At 44.0% G+C, this 20,885-nt stretch overlaps 2 protein-coding genes across 4 annotated transcripts; one reads left to right on the plus strand and one right to left on the minus strand.

The window, feature by feature from the left end:
• Positions 1 to 37: 37 nt before the first annotated feature.
• cnot6l (CCR4-NOT transcription complex, subunit 6-like) lies at positions 38 to 9,525 on the minus strand. Of its 3 annotated transcripts, none has more exons than XM_084468266.1 (12): positions 8,020 to 8,101; positions 7,437 to 7,558; positions 6,370 to 6,556; positions 5,536 to 5,621; positions 5,192 to 5,281; positions 4,827 to 4,895; positions 4,230 to 4,387; positions 3,715 to 3,869; positions 3,406 to 3,557; positions 2,377 to 2,589; positions 1,074 to 1,300; positions 38 to 656 (listed from the first exon to the last, which is right to left on the minus strand). In XM_084468266.1, exons 2-12 carry the CDS (start codon positions 7,546 to 7,548, stop codon positions 444 to 446), a joined length of 1,662 nt encoding a protein of 553 aa, XP_084324392.1. In that variant the 5' UTR covers positions 7,549 to 7,558; positions 8,020 to 8,101; the 3' UTR covers positions 38 to 443. The 3 variants fall into 3 exon arrangements, with proteins under 3 accessions (XP_084324392.1, XP_084324391.1, XP_084324393.1); XM_084468265.1 differs by lacking the exon at positions 8,020 to 8,101 and adding an exon at positions 9,327 to 9,525 and having other exon boundaries at positions 39 to 656; XM_084468267.1 differs by lacking the exon at positions 8,020 to 8,101 and adding an exon at positions 9,327 to 9,525 and having other exon boundaries at positions 522 to 656; positions 1,060 to 1,300.
• A 6-nt stretch (positions 9,526 to 9,531) lies between these two features.
• mrpl1 (mitochondrial ribosomal protein L1) lies at positions 9,532 to 19,765 on the plus strand. The gene is made up of 10 exons (XM_084468268.1): positions 9,532 to 9,547; positions 9,953 to 10,086; positions 11,029 to 11,101; positions 11,357 to 11,627; positions 12,090 to 12,173; positions 12,261 to 12,332; positions 12,583 to 12,694; positions 13,372 to 13,472; positions 14,152 to 14,233; positions 19,600 to 19,765. Exons 2-10 carry the CDS (start codon positions 10,017 to 10,019, stop codon positions 19,695 to 19,697), a joined length of 963 nt encoding a protein of 320 aa, XP_084324394.1. The 5' UTR covers positions 9,532 to 9,547; positions 9,953 to 10,016; the 3' UTR covers positions 19,698 to 19,765.
• Positions 19,766 to 20,885: the final 1,120 nt, after the last annotated feature.

A 20,885-nucleotide genomic window follows, 5' to 3' on the forward strand; every position in this document is an offset into this window, starting at 1 on the left:
CCCCCTAACCCCACCCGGTACCCCCAACAACAGCTGCATCTACTGGTGGTGACCCCATGAACCTAATCCACCCCCTAACCCCACCCGGTACCCCCAACAACAGCTGCATCTACTGGTGGTGACCCCATGAACTCGGGCTCCTAGGACGCAGGGGGATGCACTGCGAGGTGATGCTGGTTACCAAGGCAACAGAATCCCACATGAACATCCAGTGTCATGACAACGGGATGATGATTGTCCAATCAGATACAAAAACAATCTGTCAATGTGCAAAACAGGCCCATACTCAACTCCTGTGGTGTGTGTGTGAGGGTGTGTTTATTTGTGTGTATATGTGTGTGGAGGGGGGGTCCGGTTGGAGAGTAGTGATTGGCTGACAGCGTCCTGTAGCAGCAGGGTGGTGGTGAGGTGACATCAGGAGAAGGAGGCGGGGTCTAGATTCACTACCTGTGCACAGGCATGTGCAGGCCGTTGAGGGGGTGTGTGAGGGGCGGGGCCAGCTCCAGCTGGGCCAGCAGGGAGAAATGGTCTGAGGGGATGTGGGGGTGGGGGCAGCCCAGGATGCTGTTGTCCTGGAGCCACTGGGGGTCCAGCGGGCCCAGCACACCCAGTGTGCTGAGGTGGGTCCTGGACGAAAAGATGTAGTCGATCACCCCCTGTGGAGACCAGGAGAACTGCTCAGTACCGTTTCACTTTAACACTGTCTCACTTTTAACTCCAACCAGATCACCCCGACCGCCTTAGCTCTGTGACAAATATGTTGATATTTTTAATTTTTTTACATTTATCCACCGGTTAGTTACCAGTTAATGGGTGTCGAGCTATCGAAAGCTAAATGAACCGAAACTGACATCCCAAACCCCAAACTTCTAACCCTAACACAACTTCTAAGCTTAACTTTCCAACACCACCCAGCTAACTTTCTACTTCCAACCTGCTTACCTTCTGAACCTAACCAACACACCTTCCCTAACCCTAAACCTTTGACCCGGACACACCTTCTAACCCTAACATCCAACCTTCTTTACTTCTCACCCTAACCTTCTGACCCCAACACACCTTCTAACCCTAACCTTGAAGTCGTAGGTGTAGTTGGTGAAGGGCATGGCGCTGCAGTCGTAGGCGCTCTTCAGCTGGAAGCTGTGGGTGATGCTCCGGTGGTGGTCCGCGGGGCTCCTCTTCCCGTTGGGAGTGCTCTTGGCGTTGCAGCTGAAGTTGGTGAGACAGTCGGTGTAGCGGAGCTCCTTGAAGTCCTTGTGGTTCTCGGCCACACCCCCACTACTCAGGTATTCCACCACACCTGCAAACAACACAAAGCCACCGCCCCTTAGACACCACTCACACGACTCTCCCGATGACTCATTAACAGACTGTACAAATGGACTGCATTTATACAGCGCTTTTCTAACCAGTGGCCACTCAAAGCGCTTTACAATATTGCATAACATTCACCCATTCATTCATACATTCACACACCAACAGCGGTCTCAGCCCCTCAAGGCGACAGCCAGCTCGCCAGGAGCAGTCAGGGTGAGGCGTCTTGCTCAGGGACACCTCGACCCTCAGCTAGGAGGAGCCGGGGATCAAACTAGCAACCTTCCGGTTACCAGCCAACCTGCTCTACCTCCTGCACAACGCATGCATCCATTAGGATCTATCCGTCTATAGTGTCTTTCAATACTTTGAATCCGTGTTTTGTGCTCTCTGTGTGTTTTTAAAGGGGTCCTATTATGGCCTTTTTTACAGTTTATTATTTAATTTGTTTGATCTCATAGAATTGATTTACAACAATAAAGGGTTGTCGAGCACATTATTTTTTCTCCTACTTTTTACATCCCCTATGTAAAACACCCAGTTGCTGAGAATTTTGAGGCAGTTAGATGGCTACGTGAAGGCTCTGCCTTTGGAAAAGCATACATTCACAACGAAGAAAACACCTTCTAACTTTGAGATCATTTGTTAGCACTTTGAGATCATTTGTTTGATGTAAAGTGTGTTATAAATAAAATGCATTATTATTATTATTATTATTATTATTATTATTATTATTATCCATTGTTAACGAAAACTTTACTTGATGAGAGTAGCAAAATCAAACTCTTCTGACTGATTGTGAATCATCTGATGACGCTCTCCCATTGACTCCCTGCGGATGAAATACCCACGAGCAGTTTCTAGGCAGCTCAGTAACTGTGATTTGTCATTTACTCCCCCTTGTGGCAACTTTGTGGTATTGTAACTTTGCCAACCATTTATATACCCAAAAACATATGGAAAGAACAATAGGAGAAGGAAAAAACTGAAAAACATAGAACCCATTTAAGTGATACATGGTGCGGTGGTTCCAGCTCTGTCCTGAAGGGGCGCTCCTCCTACCAGAGTCAGGCAGGGAGTTGAGGTCAGCACACAAGACAACGGGGATGGTTGCGGGGTCGGCAGTCAGGGCAGTGGCAGCTCTCTCGGCGATGCTCTTGAGCTCAGAGAGGAACATCATGGTCTGGATGAGCTTGACGTCAGAGAACTCCGGGTCCCAGTGCATGTGGGCGTTGGCGACCAGGATCATCTGCCTCTCGGGTGGAGCCTTCATCCCTGCACAGAAAACAACCAGGTAACAACACATGTACTACTAATACTACCTGTCCACCATCCCAAGGTTAGTCTATAATCCAACCTCACTACTTTATGGGTCTGTTCGGAGCGCATGAATGTCGCCCACAACATACAGTGCACCTTAAATATCCCATGGCATGCTACTTTATGAATCCTAATACAGTACTTGAAGACGTTTAAGAAATTCAGCATTGGTGCAGAATTACAGCCACTACGAACCAGTCCCACAATGAGCTCTCCACAAACGTGCCGTTTTTAGAGGCGGGTCAAGGTGGAGGGTGGGGATGTGGCCCTGAGTAGCTTGCAGCCACGGTACCATGCGCTCGTGTTTACAGTGGCTGTATCGCAATGACGAGGCGCACACAGCTTTTGGCCGTGTTCTGTAAATATTCTAGAACACTCGGGTGCTCCGGCGAGAGTCCTGGAGCTCTATATCTAAATAACATCATATTATATATCTATATCATATCTATATAATACCGGTGGTGCCTCGGCACTGCCCGGCAGTGGTGTCATCAAAAATTCCAAATCAGCGCATATGAGCCTTGTTTTTTCAAAGGCAGAGCAGGATACCTAGTGCTTGTTTTACACCGAATGCCATTTCTAGCTACTGGGGGACCATAGGCAGGCTAGGGGAACTCTTATTGTTAGAAAACCTCATAAAGTGACTTTTTCACGCCATGGGACCTTTAAGGCATATGAGCATGTGTGTGGCCATAGTGTCATTATTATAACTGTATGAGACTGTTGCTTAATAACACAACAATAACATGTATGATTAAACATGTTGCTCACCGCCTGAGAACATGTCCTTGTTGACCTCCAGGAGCACGGCGACCCCGATATTGTCTTTGGTCATCACCCTGTTGAGCATGACCTCTGACCCCTCCGAGTTAGCCATGGCTACCTGGTTGAACTCTACAGTGTGTTTCTGCACCAGAGTGAACCTACACACACAAAAACACAGAATAGTGTGATTCATTCTTATTATTAGGATTTGGAGTAATAATTGTGTTCTAGTAGCTATGCTAGAACCCCAACGAGCAGTATGCTCACGCGCAGCATGCTATCTAGTAGCATGCTGATAAGCAGTAGTCTACTTACTTCTGTGTCTTGAAAAAGACGGCGCAACCGTCGACGTGCTTGCGCTCGGGTTCGGACACCAGCTTGGCACGAGACTTTGGGCAGAAGTATCCGTCATAACCCTGCTCCTTCAGCGTGTCCAGGAACAGGGTGTAGTACTGCTCCGTCTCCACCTCCTGCACACACACAGGAGCTTCAAGAACAGCTCAGGTGGAGAGGCTTCTGGAACAGCTCAGGTGGAATAGCTTCTAGAACAGTTCAGGTGGAGTAGCTTCTAGAACAGTTCAGGTGGAGTAGCTTCTAGAACAGTTCAGGTGGAGTAGCTTCTAGAACAGTTCAGGTGGAGTAGCTTCTAGAACAGTTCAGGTGGAGAAGCTTCTACAACAGGTGGTTTAGGGTGAGTGCTGGTTAAGGTAAGGGTTCATGCTGGTTACGGTAAGGATGAAAGGTGGTTTAGGGTGAGTGCTGGTTGAGGTGAGGGTGAGTGCTGGTTGAGGTGAGGGTGAGTGCTGGTTGAGGTGAGGGTGAAGGCCCACCTGCAAGCTGATGATGTCTGCGTGGCAGCTGGTGATCTCCTCCATGATGCCCTTCCTGCGGTAGCTCCAGCTCAGAGCCCAGGAGGGACAGTAGCCGTACAGCTGCCGCGTGGCGTACTTCTCACACAGCACGTTGTAGCACATGACCGTGAACACCGCTGAAGAGGGGGGAGGCAGGGAGCAGGGAGAACAAGAGTGAAGGAGAGGAATACATTTAAAAGACATAGTGAGTGCCTCTCGGGTGGAGAGCGATACCTGCACAGGTAACAACTATTTACCACCAATTGGTCTACTTATTTACCTCTCTACCTGTCTGGGGGAAGCCTGCACAGGTAACAACACATTTACTACTAATACCCCCCTTCCAAAGATAACAGTCTTTAATCCAGCCTCACTCATGGGCTTGTTCGGTGCCATGAAGGTTGCCCACAACATACAGTGCACCTTAAGGCGTATGAGCATGTTTGTTGCCATTTTAGTGAAAATCTAATAATTATTCATCTTGACTTTCATAGTGGCTGTACCAGCAGCAATTTTAACGTTGGATGTTATACATAACCTTATATAATCCTGACGTTATATAGGGTGTGGAGCTACCTGTAGGAACGCTCTGGTCCCTCTCCTTCAAGGTGATCCAAGGCCTTTGGGGAAGCTGTTCAGGATGCACTGAAACCAAACAGACAGTGAGTTAAACCTTCATCAGTCCGTCCATCCCCCTCCTAGCTCCTTCAGGATGGATCATGGAAGGATTAGGGATATGAACTAGGGTTATAATGAAATAATATAATAATGAAACTACTGACAGGTAAATCTATATACATCTACATCTCATTCAGATGTTCAAAATGTGAAACAACTACCTTGCACTACCTTTATTTCCATGTACAAGGGGAGGTACTGGGGGTGTGGTCGTTGGTCATGTGGGCGTGGTCTATGACTCTGGGAGCGTCTAGAAGGGTTACCTGCTAGATTATCCAGCATGTAGTTGAGGAGCTTCCTGGTGCCGTCGGGTTCCTGGTACAAGTTGAGGATATCCTGGGACAACGGATTACCTAGACAACACATTCAGTAGAGTAATTCAACCCTGAACACGTTCGGTAGTGCAGTATTCTGTGACCTAAGGCGTCCCTCCGCTGCTCATGTTGCAATTCCATTCTGAAACCCGCTGTCTAGTCCTGTCGTTCTGGGGTCGATCTGCTCTCTAAAAGCATACTGATAGCAGAAATCTAACTTCCATATATTCAGCATAACATAGGAAGTGTATATAAAAATACACACATTCTACAGGTGTTAAGTAATGCCTCACCCTTTAGTCCCAGAGTCTGGAGCTGGAAGAGTCGTCCCAGTTCATAAGGCAGAACCCGTAACAGGTTGTTGTTGAGCAACAACTCCCTGAAACAGAAAGACAACCACATTGTAAAAGTACAAAACCATATCTCTTATTTTATCTCTCCTAGTACAGCGCTCTCTTATTACAGAGCTCAATCTCCAGTACAGAGCTCTAGTACATAGCTCTATCTCTAGTACATAGCTCTATCTCTATTACAGAGCTCTATCTCTATTACAGAGCTCTGAGTCTAGTACAGAGCTCTGAGTCTAGTACAGAGCTTTATCTCTCTACTAGAGCTCTATCTCTAGGACAGAGCTGTGTCTAGTACAGAGCTCTTCTCTAGTATAGAGCTTTATCTTTAGTACAGAGCTCTATCTCTAGTACAGAGCTCTATCTCTATTACAGAGCTCTATCTCTATTACAGAGCTCTGAGTCTAGTACAGAGCTCTATCTCTAGTACAGCACTTTATCTCTGTACTAGAGCTCTAGTACAGAGCTCTATCTCTAGGACAGAGCTCTGTGTCTAGTACAGAGCTCTTCTCTAGTATAGAGCTTTATCTCTATTACAGAGCTCTGAGTCTAGTACAGAGCTCTATCTCTATTACAGAGCTCTGAGTCTAGTACATAGCTCTATCTCTAGTACAGAGCTCTGTGTCTAGTACATAGCTCTATCTCTAGTACAGAGCTCTATGTCTACTACAGAGCTATATCTCTATTACAGAGCTCTTCTCTAGTACAGAGCTCTATCTCTAGTTCAGAGCTCTATCTCTATTACAGAGCTCTATCTCATAAGAAAGCACTCTGGTCCACCTGAGAGAGACCATGTTTCCGAGCTCCGCAGGGAGGCTGCGCAGCTTGTTGGAGGAGAGGTTGAGGTAGGCGAGGTGGGGAAGATTAGAGATCTCCGGCGGGAGGCGGCTCAAGTTGTTGTCGTTGATGTGCAGCGCCGTCAGGTGGGTCAGCGACCACAGAGAACTGCTCAGACTCCGCACATGCCCTGCAGCGGCGAAAACACACCCAGACCTCCCATGTAGCAGGCTGAAGTAATCGACCACCAAGAGGAGCATATCCCCATAGTGTTTCATCATCATTAATCTGCTGCGGATCTCTATATACTGAACAGGACTCAAGAGTTGTACCAGCTCGCAGACCAGGGATTTCGAGTTGTGAGTAATAAATCAGGGGTACATAAGAAGCATGTGTTTATTGGTTATAGATAGTTGACTGTAATAGATTAAGGGTTTATTTGAAGTAGATAAAGAGTATATTGGCTACATAATGGATATATTTTAAAGTTGGAACTCAATTTCAGCTCAAAGCTAAAAATAAAATAGTTTTATCTCCATGGTTATGAGCTTTGCGTTGTTGTGAGCATTATAATGAGCGATGTTGTACATGAAATATGCCGCACATCGTTAGTTATACTAAAGGTGTCATATCAACATCCACCTCTGCCCAGACAGAGCTCCGCATATCATTATCATCCTCTGCCTAGACAGAGCTCCACACATCATTATCAACCTCTGCCCAGACAGAGCTCAACACATCATTATCAACCTCTGCCCAGACAGAGCTCAACACATCATTATCATCCTCTGCGCAGACAGAGCTCAACACAACACACACCAGTGTCTTTTGGTTGTGATGACAAAGAGTATAGTAAAATGCATTTTTGAAGTCACAAAAACAACGCCACCACTGTTTGGATAAGAGTACGAACACGTTTGCCGGAGTATACATAGGATTTGACTTATTTCAGTAAAAGTGATAAAATGATGAAATGATGATACATTACTATGTTCACAATCATATAAGACATATTAACATGTTTAAAACAACACATAGACGATTTTGGGTCCCCGTTAAGAGCTACTGACCTGATATCTCAAGCTCGGCCCAGTAGCTCCTCTTCCCGCTGGAGGCGTCCTCAGCAGACATGATGGAGTAACAGCGGCGAGGGTCGGGGGGTTCATACTTGTCCTTGGGCATCCCTGGAGGTCTGAGGACCACAACCAGAATTCAACTCAAAGTTGTGACACACCCATTTATTACCAGGATATTATTATACATACTAGGTCATAGCAGTGTCTGCAAGATCTCTCACACAGCATACAAAAAAGGATAGAAATAGGAAATAGAAATCCACATTATTTGTCAAAAATGTATTTGAATGGAGCAAGGACTTGCATTTATGTGGAACATTTAATAAACAAAAACAGTAATCATTATTAAAATAGTAACCTACTTTAGGATTAAGAGTTAAATCCTACAAAATGAAACGGCACACCTAGTCTTGCCTCAAGGAACACCAGTGTGTGCAGTCTGGTCGGGAACCACACAGACAACCGTACGTCCCACAACATACCCTTATTATTGCATGATTACTTGTCCTTATAGTAGTCAACAAACCACCATCATCATCACATATGTTGATCTTCAGTGAATTGAATCAGTCATTACCAAAAACCTTTGCAGGGAATTCTTCTTAACAGAGTTCAAAACAAGCCTGGTGAGATAGGAGTTATTATTCCAGGTCTAGTCTACCGCTGGGTACCAAGTAAAGTCAAATATAATTATATATAGAAATGTATTTATACTCCAGCATTGAGAGCATTCTGAATTCCTTACATAGCACCACATTAAAACTGTTGCAATAGACTGCTGGGAGAGTTACATAACCTGTTTACACTATGGGGTCAGATAACAGCTAGGCTCTGGTAAACACTCCATTAGTTACTTTTCATAACTTACTATACTATCCGTTAGTTATTTCACATTAATTATCTACTTTAGACTACATTAGTTATTTTACATAATCACTGTACTTACTTTACACTACATTTGTTACTTTATATCACATTATTCACATTACAGAAGTGTAACAATGAGTGGTTTTTTTTTATATAAATGAGCTTGGCTACACAGTACAGTACAATACCAACAATAACACTTCATAACCCTAGACAGAACACTACAATAGACAGCACACTACACTAGACAACACACTAGACAACACTACACCAGACACCATTTGGGACAGCACACTGCTCGAGACACACACTACACTAGACACAACACAACACATCACTAGACACAACACTTCACACAACACTACAGTAGACACAAGACAACACTACACCAGACACCACTAGGCACAACAGACTACACTACACAACACATCACTAGACACAACACACCTGGTCACTGGGCACCCATGCAGTGAATAGTGAGATTGTGGCCTGTTAGAGGAGTTGGGTAAGCTGCCACCTGTTTTGCCTCATAAATGCTCCATGGACTGCTATGCTGCAGTGGTTATGTCGCTACATGGATATTAAATAACACTGTGGTCTGGACATGCCTGGATAGGTCTGGTTTAGTTCTACAGCTGAGTATGGGCTAGTCAGTGCTACAGCATGGGTTAGACAGCCAAACAGCAGGGATCTGGGTTAGTTAGTGTGACAGTATAGGTTAGTTGCCTCGATTAGTAAGACCTACAACATAGGTCTGGGTTAGTCAGTTCTACAGCCTGGGTTAGATAGTCCTACAATATGGGCCTCTGCTAGTAGGTCTTACAGTGTAAGTATGGGTAAGCTAGATCTACACCATGGGTCTAGTTGAGTCCTACAGCATGGGTTAATGAGTCATACAGTATGGGATGGTTAACGTTGGTTATTCAGCATTGACTTAATTTAGTCTCCGTATCGGAGAGAGGTCTAATGTCACCGAGACAAGCCTGACAGTAGGACCGGAGCTCCGGTACCGCTCACCTGCATTCGGGGGCAGAGAAGACAGTTCAGAGATATGGTCGGTAAGGAGGTGGACCCGTCCTGACCTGGTCCCGACTAGACCTGGTCCCGACTAGACCTCCAGACGGCGAGGTGGACCGTCCTGACCTGGTCCCGACTAGACCTCCTGACCTGGTCCCGACTAGACCTCCAAAAGGACCTGCGGATCTGAAGGAAGAACAACAAACGCGGCTTCCGCTCGCGTCAGTCTCCCCGTGCACGCGTCTACCTACAGTTTGAATAACGTCAAGTTTAGCACTCTAAAGCAATATTGTCCAATTATTATTTATTATTTTTAATTTCTACTGAAGCGACCCTATCCACCTTTATTGTTTTATAATCAAGCACGGCTTATTATTATTATTATTATTATTATTATTATTATTATTAAAGGGAGAGTTTTCAAGGCAAAGTTCTAGTAAAAGTAACTTTTATACACTATTTATGGTCGGTCTAGTCGTCTCAGGTGGCTTTTTAAAAACTGAACCATGCCCTTTTTATGTTCAAGTGATTGATGATATTGAACCGTGCCTTTGCCTTTGTCAGTGTTTCTCTTTATGATACAATCCTTTGTCTGTTTTATTATATATTTTTATTTTTAGCAATAGTTTGGTTATAAACATAGACTATAGTAGTCTATAGTTATTCCAGGCTGGTGGCGGAACTGTTGGTATGATCTCTGTTTCCACCCGGACCAGCTGTTCTTCAAACATGGCATCCTGCATGAGGACTTTATTAAAAGGTCAGTGGAAGTATTTTACGTTATTTTAAATTACTGGGATAAAATCTTCTCGAGATTATGAAATTGAAGGTGTTAATGCAATAATGTTATTAATAATAATTACATGTTACATGTATATCCGCTGCATACAGTGAAACACAGCTCAGGCTGGCTAGGATAGTATTCGGCTTATTCATTAGAACTGTATATGTTGCTTCCTTATTAGTTTATATAGCTTCTAGTTTATATACTTTCTTATTTAATACTATCTGTGCTCAGCTATAACCGCTTTGCAACCAGGACTGTACATTGTTTTTAGTTCATGTCAATAAATGACATCCCTCTCTCGATTATTATTCGAGGCTAATGGTAATAATACCAATAATATAAAAGGTTTTAAAAAACGGCATTATTATAACATATCAGCAATGCATTATAAACATTAACGATTAGTCAAAATGAGGGCTGGGCAACGATTATTATTATTTTAATCTTTTAAAATACTTTTAAAATTCTATATTAAATCTACTCCAATTGATGTTAAATGAGATTATCATTATTATGGAATGATACATTACCATTCATACCAAATGTACTTAATAAGCAACAACTAGACCAAGTGATCTTGAGGGAGTTTTATTGACTCACTCAGTGTGGGTTGAATATGAAACTTACGAAACACCACAGATTTGGGAATTATAAACAGGCAGTTAATTAGTACAATTGTAAACAAACTTTTTTTGGTCAATTTGCCCAGCCATGGTCAAAATACAATTAATACATTTAATACATTTAATACAACTCTTGAGCAGCAAATCATAAGTCTAAACCAATAGCCATTTCATGTATAGGGGTCTGTATACAAAGTATTCTCTAAAATCTGCGAGAATAGATTAGATGTTATTTGCTTCTTCCCCAGGGTGACACATGTGACTTGTGTGATTCTGTTTTCTGTCTTGTCAGGAGGTCACCTTTTGACCTCCAGGACCCAGAGGGTCTGTCACCTCCCTGCCCGGTCCTATGCCGCCCCGGCCAGGTGGGTTTCAAACTCACAACTTAACCATTAAATCCCTGTTGGTTAAGTTGGTTTCAAAGCAAAACTATCCATTTAACGATCTGACTTCTATATTCTCTACTAAACAAAGTAAACATCAACTGAATAGTAAATGGTAATGATAGACATAATGGATATTAAATAGTAAAAGCAGATGGTTTGAATAGCAGTTAGTTATGGTCAATGGCATAACTGAGTTGTGTCGTCAGCCTGATTGAAACCTCTGCGGTGTTCCAGAGCCCAGAAGAAGAAGGAGGTGAAGAAGGAGGTGGAGAAGGAGGTGAAGAAGGAGAAGCGGGTCATCGACGACAGTGGGCGGCACAAGCCGTATGGTCTGACGGCGTGGGCGCCCGTGGACGACGTCTACGTGGCACGCTTCTACCCCCGGCCGGTGCTCGCCCCGGCCGCCGCGCTCCTCAGGCTCAAGCGGTACCAGGAGCTGGACGCCACGGCCCCGGACCAGCCCGTCTACGTAGACCTCAAGCTGGACATGAAGCTGGAGAAGAAGGTGACACAATGGGTCTGCTCCCTCCAGGACCACACACTAGGATCCTAGAATAATAATTAACATTTTACATTGAGGGCATTTAGCAGACGCTTTTATCCAAAGTGACTTACAATAAGTACATTTTTCAGAAGAAGGAGAAACAATTTATTGCTGTTGGTACAGTAAGGATGTTCATAGAACCAAGTGCCAAGCGCTTACAATCGCTAGGTTAACCCATTCCCCGTATATACAACAAAGATTGCTAGGATAAGATGCTACACAACTAAGTATTTTTTTATTTTTTGTTGGAGTGCCCGGACTTACGACATACAGTAGGTGCGTACATTAAGTGCCATAATCTAGTCCCGAAGTCCCTAAAATGCGGTGACTAGATTCCTGTGTTTGCTCCGAGCAGTCGTTAGCCATCTTTAGTCTTCTAGAAATCCCAGTGGCGTTTGGATTTATTGATTTGTTCTCTTGCAGAAAACGGTCGATGCCTTTGTGAGTACGGTCCAGCTGCCGCACTCCTTCAACACAGGACTGAACACGGTGGCTGTCTTCACGGAGGTAAGCTCAAAGGTTTCCCGTATTGTAGACATTATGTGTAAACGTGGCATGTGCTGTAAAACATTGTGTGGCCTGTTTGTCCTTTAGAACCCGGAGCAGGCTCAGGTCGCCCGGGAACAAGGAGCCCGGTTCGTTGGAGGACCTGAACTGGTGGAGCAGGTGTGTGTGTGTGTGTGTGTGTGTGTGTGTGTGTGTGTGTGTGTGTGTGTGTGTGTGTGTGTGTGTGTGTGTGTGTGTGTGTGTGTGTGTGTGTGTGTGTGTGTGTGTGTGTGTGTTAGACTCGAGTGAGTGTGTAGTATGAGTATGTTAGACTGGAGTGTGTGTGGTATGAGTTTGTTAGACTAAAGTGTGTGTGTGTAGTATGTGTGAGTGTGTGTGTGTGTAATGTACTGATTGGGTTGATGTCCAGATCCTGGAGGACGAGGTGTCGGCTGACTTCTACATCTCGGTCCCTGAGATGCTTCCTAAGATCGTCCCGCTGAAGAACAAACTGCGCAAGAAGTTCCCCAAGAGCAAGAGAGGTGACTCCTCGTTATGAGAGATTATGTGTTTGTGGTAATGTGTGTATTTGTGTGATAATATGTGTATATTTGGTCGGCTGTGGCTTCTGCTCCTTCACCTAAAATAGCAAAGCACCAATCATTGTCTGCTGTGCAGTTTATGCTGTTGAGTTGTTTTCTCATACCTTCCTCAATCCCGACTCAAACATAAGTTATGTTTTCAGGGATTAATAATGTAAGCGCTGAAGTTCTGCAAATCAACCTTATTTTTTTTTTATTATTCTGAAACATTGGTATGGAGGACAGATCAGAACACCAGCGTGGGCTAGTGCACTGTATCCTACCGGTGATACCTGATGGTAAATGGACTGCATTTCTACAGCGCTTCTCTAACCAGTGGCCACTCAAAGCTCACACACACATTCACACAGCAACAGCGTTGTCAACCATGCAAGGCAACAGCCAGCTCGTCGGGGGCAGTCAGGGTGAGGTGCCTTGCCACTTGGAGCCGGGATCGAACTAGGAACCTTCCAGTTACCAGCCAACCCGCTCTACCTTTTAGAATAGAATTATCCTGAGCTACGTGCCACCTGTACTGATACCACGAATAGCCTAGTGCGGGAAGGTTCAGTTAGGATGATAACGTGTGTGTGTGTGTGTGTGTGTGTGTGTGTGTGTGTGTGTGTGCGCGTGCGCAGGGTCTGTGGGTGTGAACATTCCCAAGATGATGGCCATGTTCATGACGGGCTTCGAGTACCAGGTGGAGAAGGACTGCTACGTCAGGACACAGATTGCCACGGTAACCATGCATCCCTCCTAATAGGGTCTATCGTCCACCACCTTAAGTCAACATACTTAACATGGAATTAAAGTTCTGCGAGGTTCTAAGAACAACATGCTTACATCGACTCGTCAAATTGACTAGTCACCTCCTTCTCGCAAGTTACAAAAGTTTTGTAATGTAAAACTTGCTAACATCTCTGCAGCTGACGGAAATTTTGACATTTTGTGTGATCAGTCACAAGAGCAGGGCATTCGTCATTAGTTTGATCAGATTTCCCATTTCCATGGAGACCTTACAGGTATTAAATATTAACTAATAAACATTCAGCGACCAAACCAAAGCCCTGTTGAGTATAAAACCTGTTTGTCTGCAAAGGACTTCTTCAGTCACAGCCTGCTGAAAAAAATCTACTTGTTGCTGTCAGGTGTATTCTCCACCCTGGAAGTTTGTCCATGTGACAGATTTGTGGACCTGATTGCTCCATGTCATAACGTTGCAAACGTTGCTCCACACACATTGAATGGTCTGACCGATGAAACAACAGGAAGCTTCCTGTTGTTCTCAGACCAACCAATAGGCAGGAGCTCCTCCTCCTGCACACGTTTACATGTAATTGGGAATAGGTGAAAATGAAACTGATTAATATCAGCTATGATTTTGTTATTTGTGTGTGTGTGTGTGTGTGTTTATATAGCTGGACATGCCTACAGAACACATCCTGGCCAACTTGAAGTCCATCCTAACAGACGTGTGTTCCCACCGCCCTGCAGAATACGGTAAGCTTGAGGAACTTTCTCCTAATATGCACTAGAGCTTGTTTTGTGTAAATGACATCCACCTTCAATCCGCTCCTATGTTAATCCACCAGAGCTCAGCCATGTGTTCTTCGGCCTGGGGTCTATTTATTCTTCCTCAGCCTATTGTTTGTCTAGTAGTCTCGACAAAAAGGTTCCCAAGCTTTTACTTAAGGTGTACCACAGAATTGTTATCAAGATCTGTCACGGACAACCTCATATGTAATCAATACACATGCAGTGGCTGAGAAAAGAGTGCCAGCGCACCCTCTATACACAATTATTACTGCAGGCAGGCCATGGCTAGCGTGAAACAGTGAGGAGATAAGTCAGCAATGCTGTTATGGTCCCAGTGTGTTTATTTCGCAAATACAAACCAACAAAAATATCAATGAAGATCATCACAATGGAAAACATGGTGGAATGCACAAAGCAACCCTATTGTTTAAATTATAACTAAGCCATAATACTATGTTTACTGAACAATATTTAGAATATATTTATTTTAAATGATCAATATATTTAGGGACCGAGCCAAACATGGCAAGGTCCCTATTGAAACCCTCATGTTTATTCTTCTTCTTCTTATTATTTTCCCTCATCTTCGACTGCATTTTTCCCCCCCTGCACATATTCGAAAACTCATTTTTATTTGGCACATTTTGTGGGACTGGTGAAAAATTTGATATTCTAGCCCTCAAATTCACATTCGCCCCTAGGTGGCGCTATACCAACTATGCCAAAATTTCAACGTTTGCACAAGCATAACTCGTCACCGGTTGGACCTAAACTCATGAAACTTTGCACACATATGCAAATCCTCATAATGAAGAAATTTGCAGATACTAACTTAGCACTTCCGGTAGCCAGATTTCCCGCCATTTTGAATTTAGTTAAAAACAGTAAATTCCCCAAGGATCCCAGGTTTTTCGACTTTGACAAAATTCCTTTGGCACATATCATCTATGGCCCATTATCTTCAATCTGACATAAGGATTAGTCTGTAGGATAAATGTCAAAGTACCCATGAGCCATTGAGTTCAAAAAGGGGTGTGTTTTTCACCCCAAAAATAGTAAATTGCACATATCTACATTAATTGGACTCCTATGGTGTTGGACCTCTCTACTAAAGTTGTTCATAATCAAATTCTGAACAAGAATAAGTCAACAATTTTTCAAATGGGGCGTGGCATCGAAGTGGGCGTGGCCCGTTACTAAAATAGCCACAGTTAATAGACGCAATGTTTGATTTGAGCGGGACCAACTCAATGGCCGTTAGGTACCAAAGTTCTAACTGCTCACCAAAATTTAAGTCGATTTAAAAAACAACATGGCCGCCAGAGGAGGGTCGATCACTCTGCGGACACCGTAATAGTTATGAATATGAAATTCACAGGACACGTGTAAACTGGTGCCTCTAGCTCACATACCAAAATTCGTGTTTCACATGTGTGTAGCGCCCCCTACAGGAACTTTAAAAAGCAGCCCCTGCGCCACGTTTCACCAATATGTATGAAAATCGGTAGGCACGTATAAGGTCCCATGACCTACAGAAAAGCCTCTTGGACCCATGCCCCAAACCCCACCGGAAGTCGGAAATTTTAATTTTTTCATTTTCACTTTTGGCGGCCATTTTGAATTTTTTTCACTTTTTTGCCTTGTATTTGAATGAACTCCTCCTAGGGAATTTATCGGATCTGCTTCAAAATTGGTCAGTACAGTCATGAAGTGGGGCTGAACCAAAATCGTGCTATTTGTGATTGTACGTTGAAGGGCGTGTCCGTGGCATGCCGTCAAAGTTGGCCATTTTTGAATTCCGTCGCCTTGTATTTGAACTAACTCCTCCTAGGGAATTTATCGGATCTGCTTCAAATTTGGTCAGTACAGTCATGAAGTGGTGCTGAACCAAAATCGTGCTATTTGGGACTGTACGTTGAAGGGCGTGTCCGTGGCGTGATGTCAAAGTTGGCCATTTTGAATGGAATTTCACTTTTTCGCATTGTATTTGAACGAACTCCTCCTAGGGAATTTATCGCATCTGCTTCACAATTGGTCAGTACAGTCATGAAGTGGTGCTGAACCAAAATCGTGCTATTTGTGACTGTACGTTGAAGGGCGTGTCCGTGGCGTGCCGTCAAAGTTGGCCATTTTTGAAATCCGTCGCCTTGTATTAAACTTACTCCTCCTAGGGAATTTGTATTTGAACTAACTCCTCCTAGGGAATTTATCGGATCTGCTTCAAAATTGGTCAGTACAGTCATGAAGTGGTGCTGAAACAATTATTTGTGACTGTACATTGAAGGGCATGGCCGTGGCGTGCTGTCAAAGTTGGCCATTTTGAATGGAATACTTTCACTTTTTCGCCTTGTATTTCAACTAACTCCTCCTAGGGAATTTATCGGATCATTGATGTAGGGTTAATAATGTTAGTTAAAGTTGTTACAACATGTAATTCAGTTAAATGTGGTCTTACATGTTAATGTCAAAACAATCAGTAGGACACCACAGGGCACCTCTGCTTCTACAGATTACATAAATTTGCGAATTTTTTTTAAAACTGCGCTTTTTTAAAACTGCGCGCAGTGATGAACGGGACCTCGTGCCGGCTTGCGGCTGCGTCACGTGCGGTCCTAACATGTGCACATCTTGCCAGCACACATGTTACGACGGCACGTGACGCGGCCGCAAGCCGGCGCGATTTTTTTTTAAAACTGCGCGCAGTGATGAACGGGACCTCGTAGTGGCGGCTGCAAGCCGGCGCGAGGTCCCGTTCATCACTGCGCGCAGTTTTAATTTTTATTATTATTGTAAATTTGACTAATTCAAGAGTATAATCCCACGTACCAACTGCGGTACCCTCGTTTACCAGCAGGGGAACATGTACCACAGGTTGAAAAACATTGGTCCAGAGGGGTATTCCATCAACCAAGCTAAGTGCAAAGCCGGGCTTATTTCGCTTAGCCTTGCTTCTTTCAGCTAGAGTTGCGTTCCATTTACGTAACTTAAAGGTTAGGGTTAGGGTTAGGTTATAGGCCCCTAATACAGTACTTGAAGACATTCAAGAAATTCAGCCTTAGTGCAGAGTTACAGCCACTACGAGCCAGTCCCACAATGAGCTCTCCACAAACGCACCGTTTCTGTGTCTGTCGCTTTAAATTCTATTGAGGAGGAGAGAGGCGGAGCCACGGTACCATGCGCTAGTGTTTACAGTGGAACACTGAACACTCCGGGTGCTCCGGCGGGAGTCCTGGAGCTCTATATTGGAATAATATCATATTATATTTAGATATCTATATAATATAATATATATTATCATGGTCAAAAGCTGTTTGCGTCTCCGGATGATATTATGAATCTCAGACGCCTCTGGTTCTTCCACTTCCACGTCAATATTAAGTACAGACTGAACCGCGAAATGGAGGAGAAAGGGATTGTTGCCCGGGGTTGTCTGCGTCGGGTTGGTTGAGAAGGAATTGGGAACTGCGACATGGAGAAGAAAAGGATTGTTGCCCAGGATTGTCCGTCGGAGCCCCGCTGCCCGCTGAACGCTGGCCGCCCCCCGGGGCTGCCCGCCCAGCCCCGCTGCCCGCTACAGCCGGGCTCCGACGGACAATCCTGGGCAACACTCCTTTTCTCCTCCTTGTCGCGGTTCCCAATTCCTTCTCAACCAACCCGACACAGTCTAGTCTTTTCACCAAATGGGAGCTTTATGCAAGCTTGCGTTATTGTGTTGCGTGTTATGCGCCATAACACCAACAGCAGAACGGTTATCCAAATAACAAAGAACACTTGCATTACAGTGTGTGTATTCACACACACACATGTGGCACTCGCACTGTCCTAGCTCATTATCTCATTGGTGGGCCAAATTCTCTGGGCGGGCCAAGCAGAGAAAGGGGAGGTAACATGGCCCCATATGACGTCATACGGGACCGGAAGCCAAATCAAAGCGTTTCAGCGACCCTTTTTTCAAAGACGGAGTAAGATAGCTACTTCTCGGTTTACACCTAATGCAATTTTTAGCTACTGGGGGACCATAGGGAGGCTAGGGGAACTCAATTTAATGTTAGAAAACCTCATAAAGTGAAATTTTCATGCCAAGGGACCTTTAAGGGATCCTCCGCTAAGTAACCATGGCAACTTATCCTACCAAACTAACCTGGTCGGTAGCAGGCTAACTGTCAAACTGTGCAAACTTCAGCTGTGTTTCAGAGTCCATCTGTCGGCAACAAGTGTACCATCAGAAGGTTCTGCCAAGCCTACGATTTTGTCATAAATGTACATATATGAAGTACAAACAGTGTAGATTTTCTCTAAGGGTCTAAGATTAAATGACGCAAATAAAATAATTAAATGAATTGCTATCTATTGTTATCATTGATAACATATAAATATAAAAAAATATTATATTCTTCCGAATTCGGGAACCAGCAGTTGGGTGAATGTTCTAGCACTTGCCCTGTGATACGTGCGACTCAAGTTCGTGTCCAGAGTAAGTCATAGAATAATTGGCGTTGGCTTAATTTTGTAATTTCCTTTATGTCAGAGAAAGGCCTAACAATTGACTTTTTATATAAGAAATATGTCTTACAATTTCCCTAGAACCCAAATATAACTTGCAAAAACCCATGGTAAAGTTAAAGGGATAGTCCAGGATTTTGGCACATGCCTTTATTTTTTTGTGTTGGAATGAAATTATATAATGAAACTTGGAATACATTGTAAAATTGAAGAACTAGATTTGATATGCTTGTTACAGTGTTTTCTTGGCTTCATCAATTTGAAAGTTGGACCAAAGCCAATGTAATTCAAATAGAATTAGCCAAATAAAAGGGCTGTGTTTTTTCTCTCAACGCTTCAATAGGTAGATCTTGCCTTTCACCAAAGCTGAAGTCAGGGATATTGGGCTTAAAAAGGTTGATGACCATTGGAGGTGATTAGTCCACTTGGGTTTAAAATGCTTCTGGTGTGCAGACAAGCGCAAAAAATGTCTTCTTTAGATCAGACAGATCCAGCTGCACAGTGGGATGGAAATATAACCATAATCATTCATCGAATAATGTCGTTTTCTTGCTCTCCACTCCGCTCCTCTCTCCTATCCACCACCCCACCTCCTGTCTCTGTTCTCTCCCTTTTCCTCTGTCTCTACCCCTTCCCCCTTTCTCATCCTGTCTCTGCTCTCTCCCTCTCTTCCTCTGTCTCTACCCCTTCCCCCTTTCTCCTCCTGTCTCTGTTCTCTCCCTCTCTTCCTGTCTCTACCCCTCCCCCCTTTCTCCTCCTGTCTCTGTTCTCTCCCTCTCTCGTCCTCACTCTCCTCTCTTGTCCTCACTCTCCGTGTTCTCCTCTAGGTCCGTTCATTGAGAGGTCTATCCTAGCGAGTCATACCAGTGAAGCTCTGCGCTTCAGTAGCCAGGACGTCCTCACACCTCCAGCAGACTACAGCTGAGACCCCCCGTCGCTTGGTTCATGTGTAAATAATGTTGATTACTTTGCCCATTAAAGACTTGTTCTAAACATTTTTGTTCAGTGGTTATTTTCAAGAGCTGCTCTTAAACGGGCAGTGAACATAAAATAGTGTTTGTTTAAACAGGGGTCGTCAAATGTCGTGATTGATTTCAAAACATAGCAATCATTTTTTTATAATATATGCCACTTTGTCACTGTAACTTAAATAAATTGGTAATTTAGAGCAAAGTGCTGTATATTTTGTCCTGTACATCCCACATGTGGAAGTGTGGACTTTTTTTATTGACTTGTTGATCATTTAATAAACAAATGAGGATTGATTAGTGTCCTGCTCCACAATGGTGGAACGAGCTCCCCACACCAGGGTAGCTGAAACCATTCACATCTTCTGCGCCCAGTTTCCCGAAAGCATTGTTAGCCAAAGTGGTTTGTGAAGTTTGTCGTACGAGCTTCAGACAGTTTTCACACCGTGTTCCGAAAGCATCGTTGCGTAACGAACGTTGTGAAAACACTCGTAGCTAACAAGGGCTCCAGGGGTGCTAAGAGCATCGTTACTTAGCCTCAGTGGAGTCACCAGCTGGACACACTGAATGTCCAGCTGGTGACCCGCTGGCTATATAGCCTAGTCTATTATTGGTACTGTAATCATAATGTCACATGTCACATCTGGGCCTATTGTGTTCCTTTAGGTTCTTCGTTTGGTGATTGATAAAGACTGTTAAAAAAGAATGTTAAAATCGGCCTATTCTTAGAAACAATTGTTGATGAGGGCAAAATAAAGCGAGGAAGTCCATAAAATATTTGAGCAGCCAGGGCACTCAAAATGTGTGTGAGAGAGTGTGGGGATTTGTGCAGACTGTGACATAGGCTACTCATAAAACAAATCCTATAGCCTAAAATAACGTAAAAAAAACAAAAGAAAGTAGGCAAAATCACTCTTCTAGTATCTCAAAACCAGCCACGTAGTTTTGAGGGAGGTTGTCCTGAAACCTTTGTTCTTCCTCGTCATCGTCATGTTATTGCAAAAGTTATTGCAAAAATAGACAAGTCAGGGCTGCCAGGTAAGCTTAAGTTGTGGTCTACAGTTTGGTTTATTGCCTCGGCTAATGTGGCCATTGACAGTGTATGAAGTTCTTCTGTCAAAGGTAGAAAGGATGGAAAAAATGAT

The sequence above is a fragment of the Micromesistius poutassou genome (genome assembly GCF_964030765.1).
Source record: "Micromesistius poutassou genome assembly, chromosome: 5".
In the NCBI taxonomy this organism is placed as follows: domain Eukaryota; kingdom Metazoa; phylum Chordata; class Actinopteri; order Gadiformes; family Gadidae; genus Micromesistius; species Micromesistius poutassou.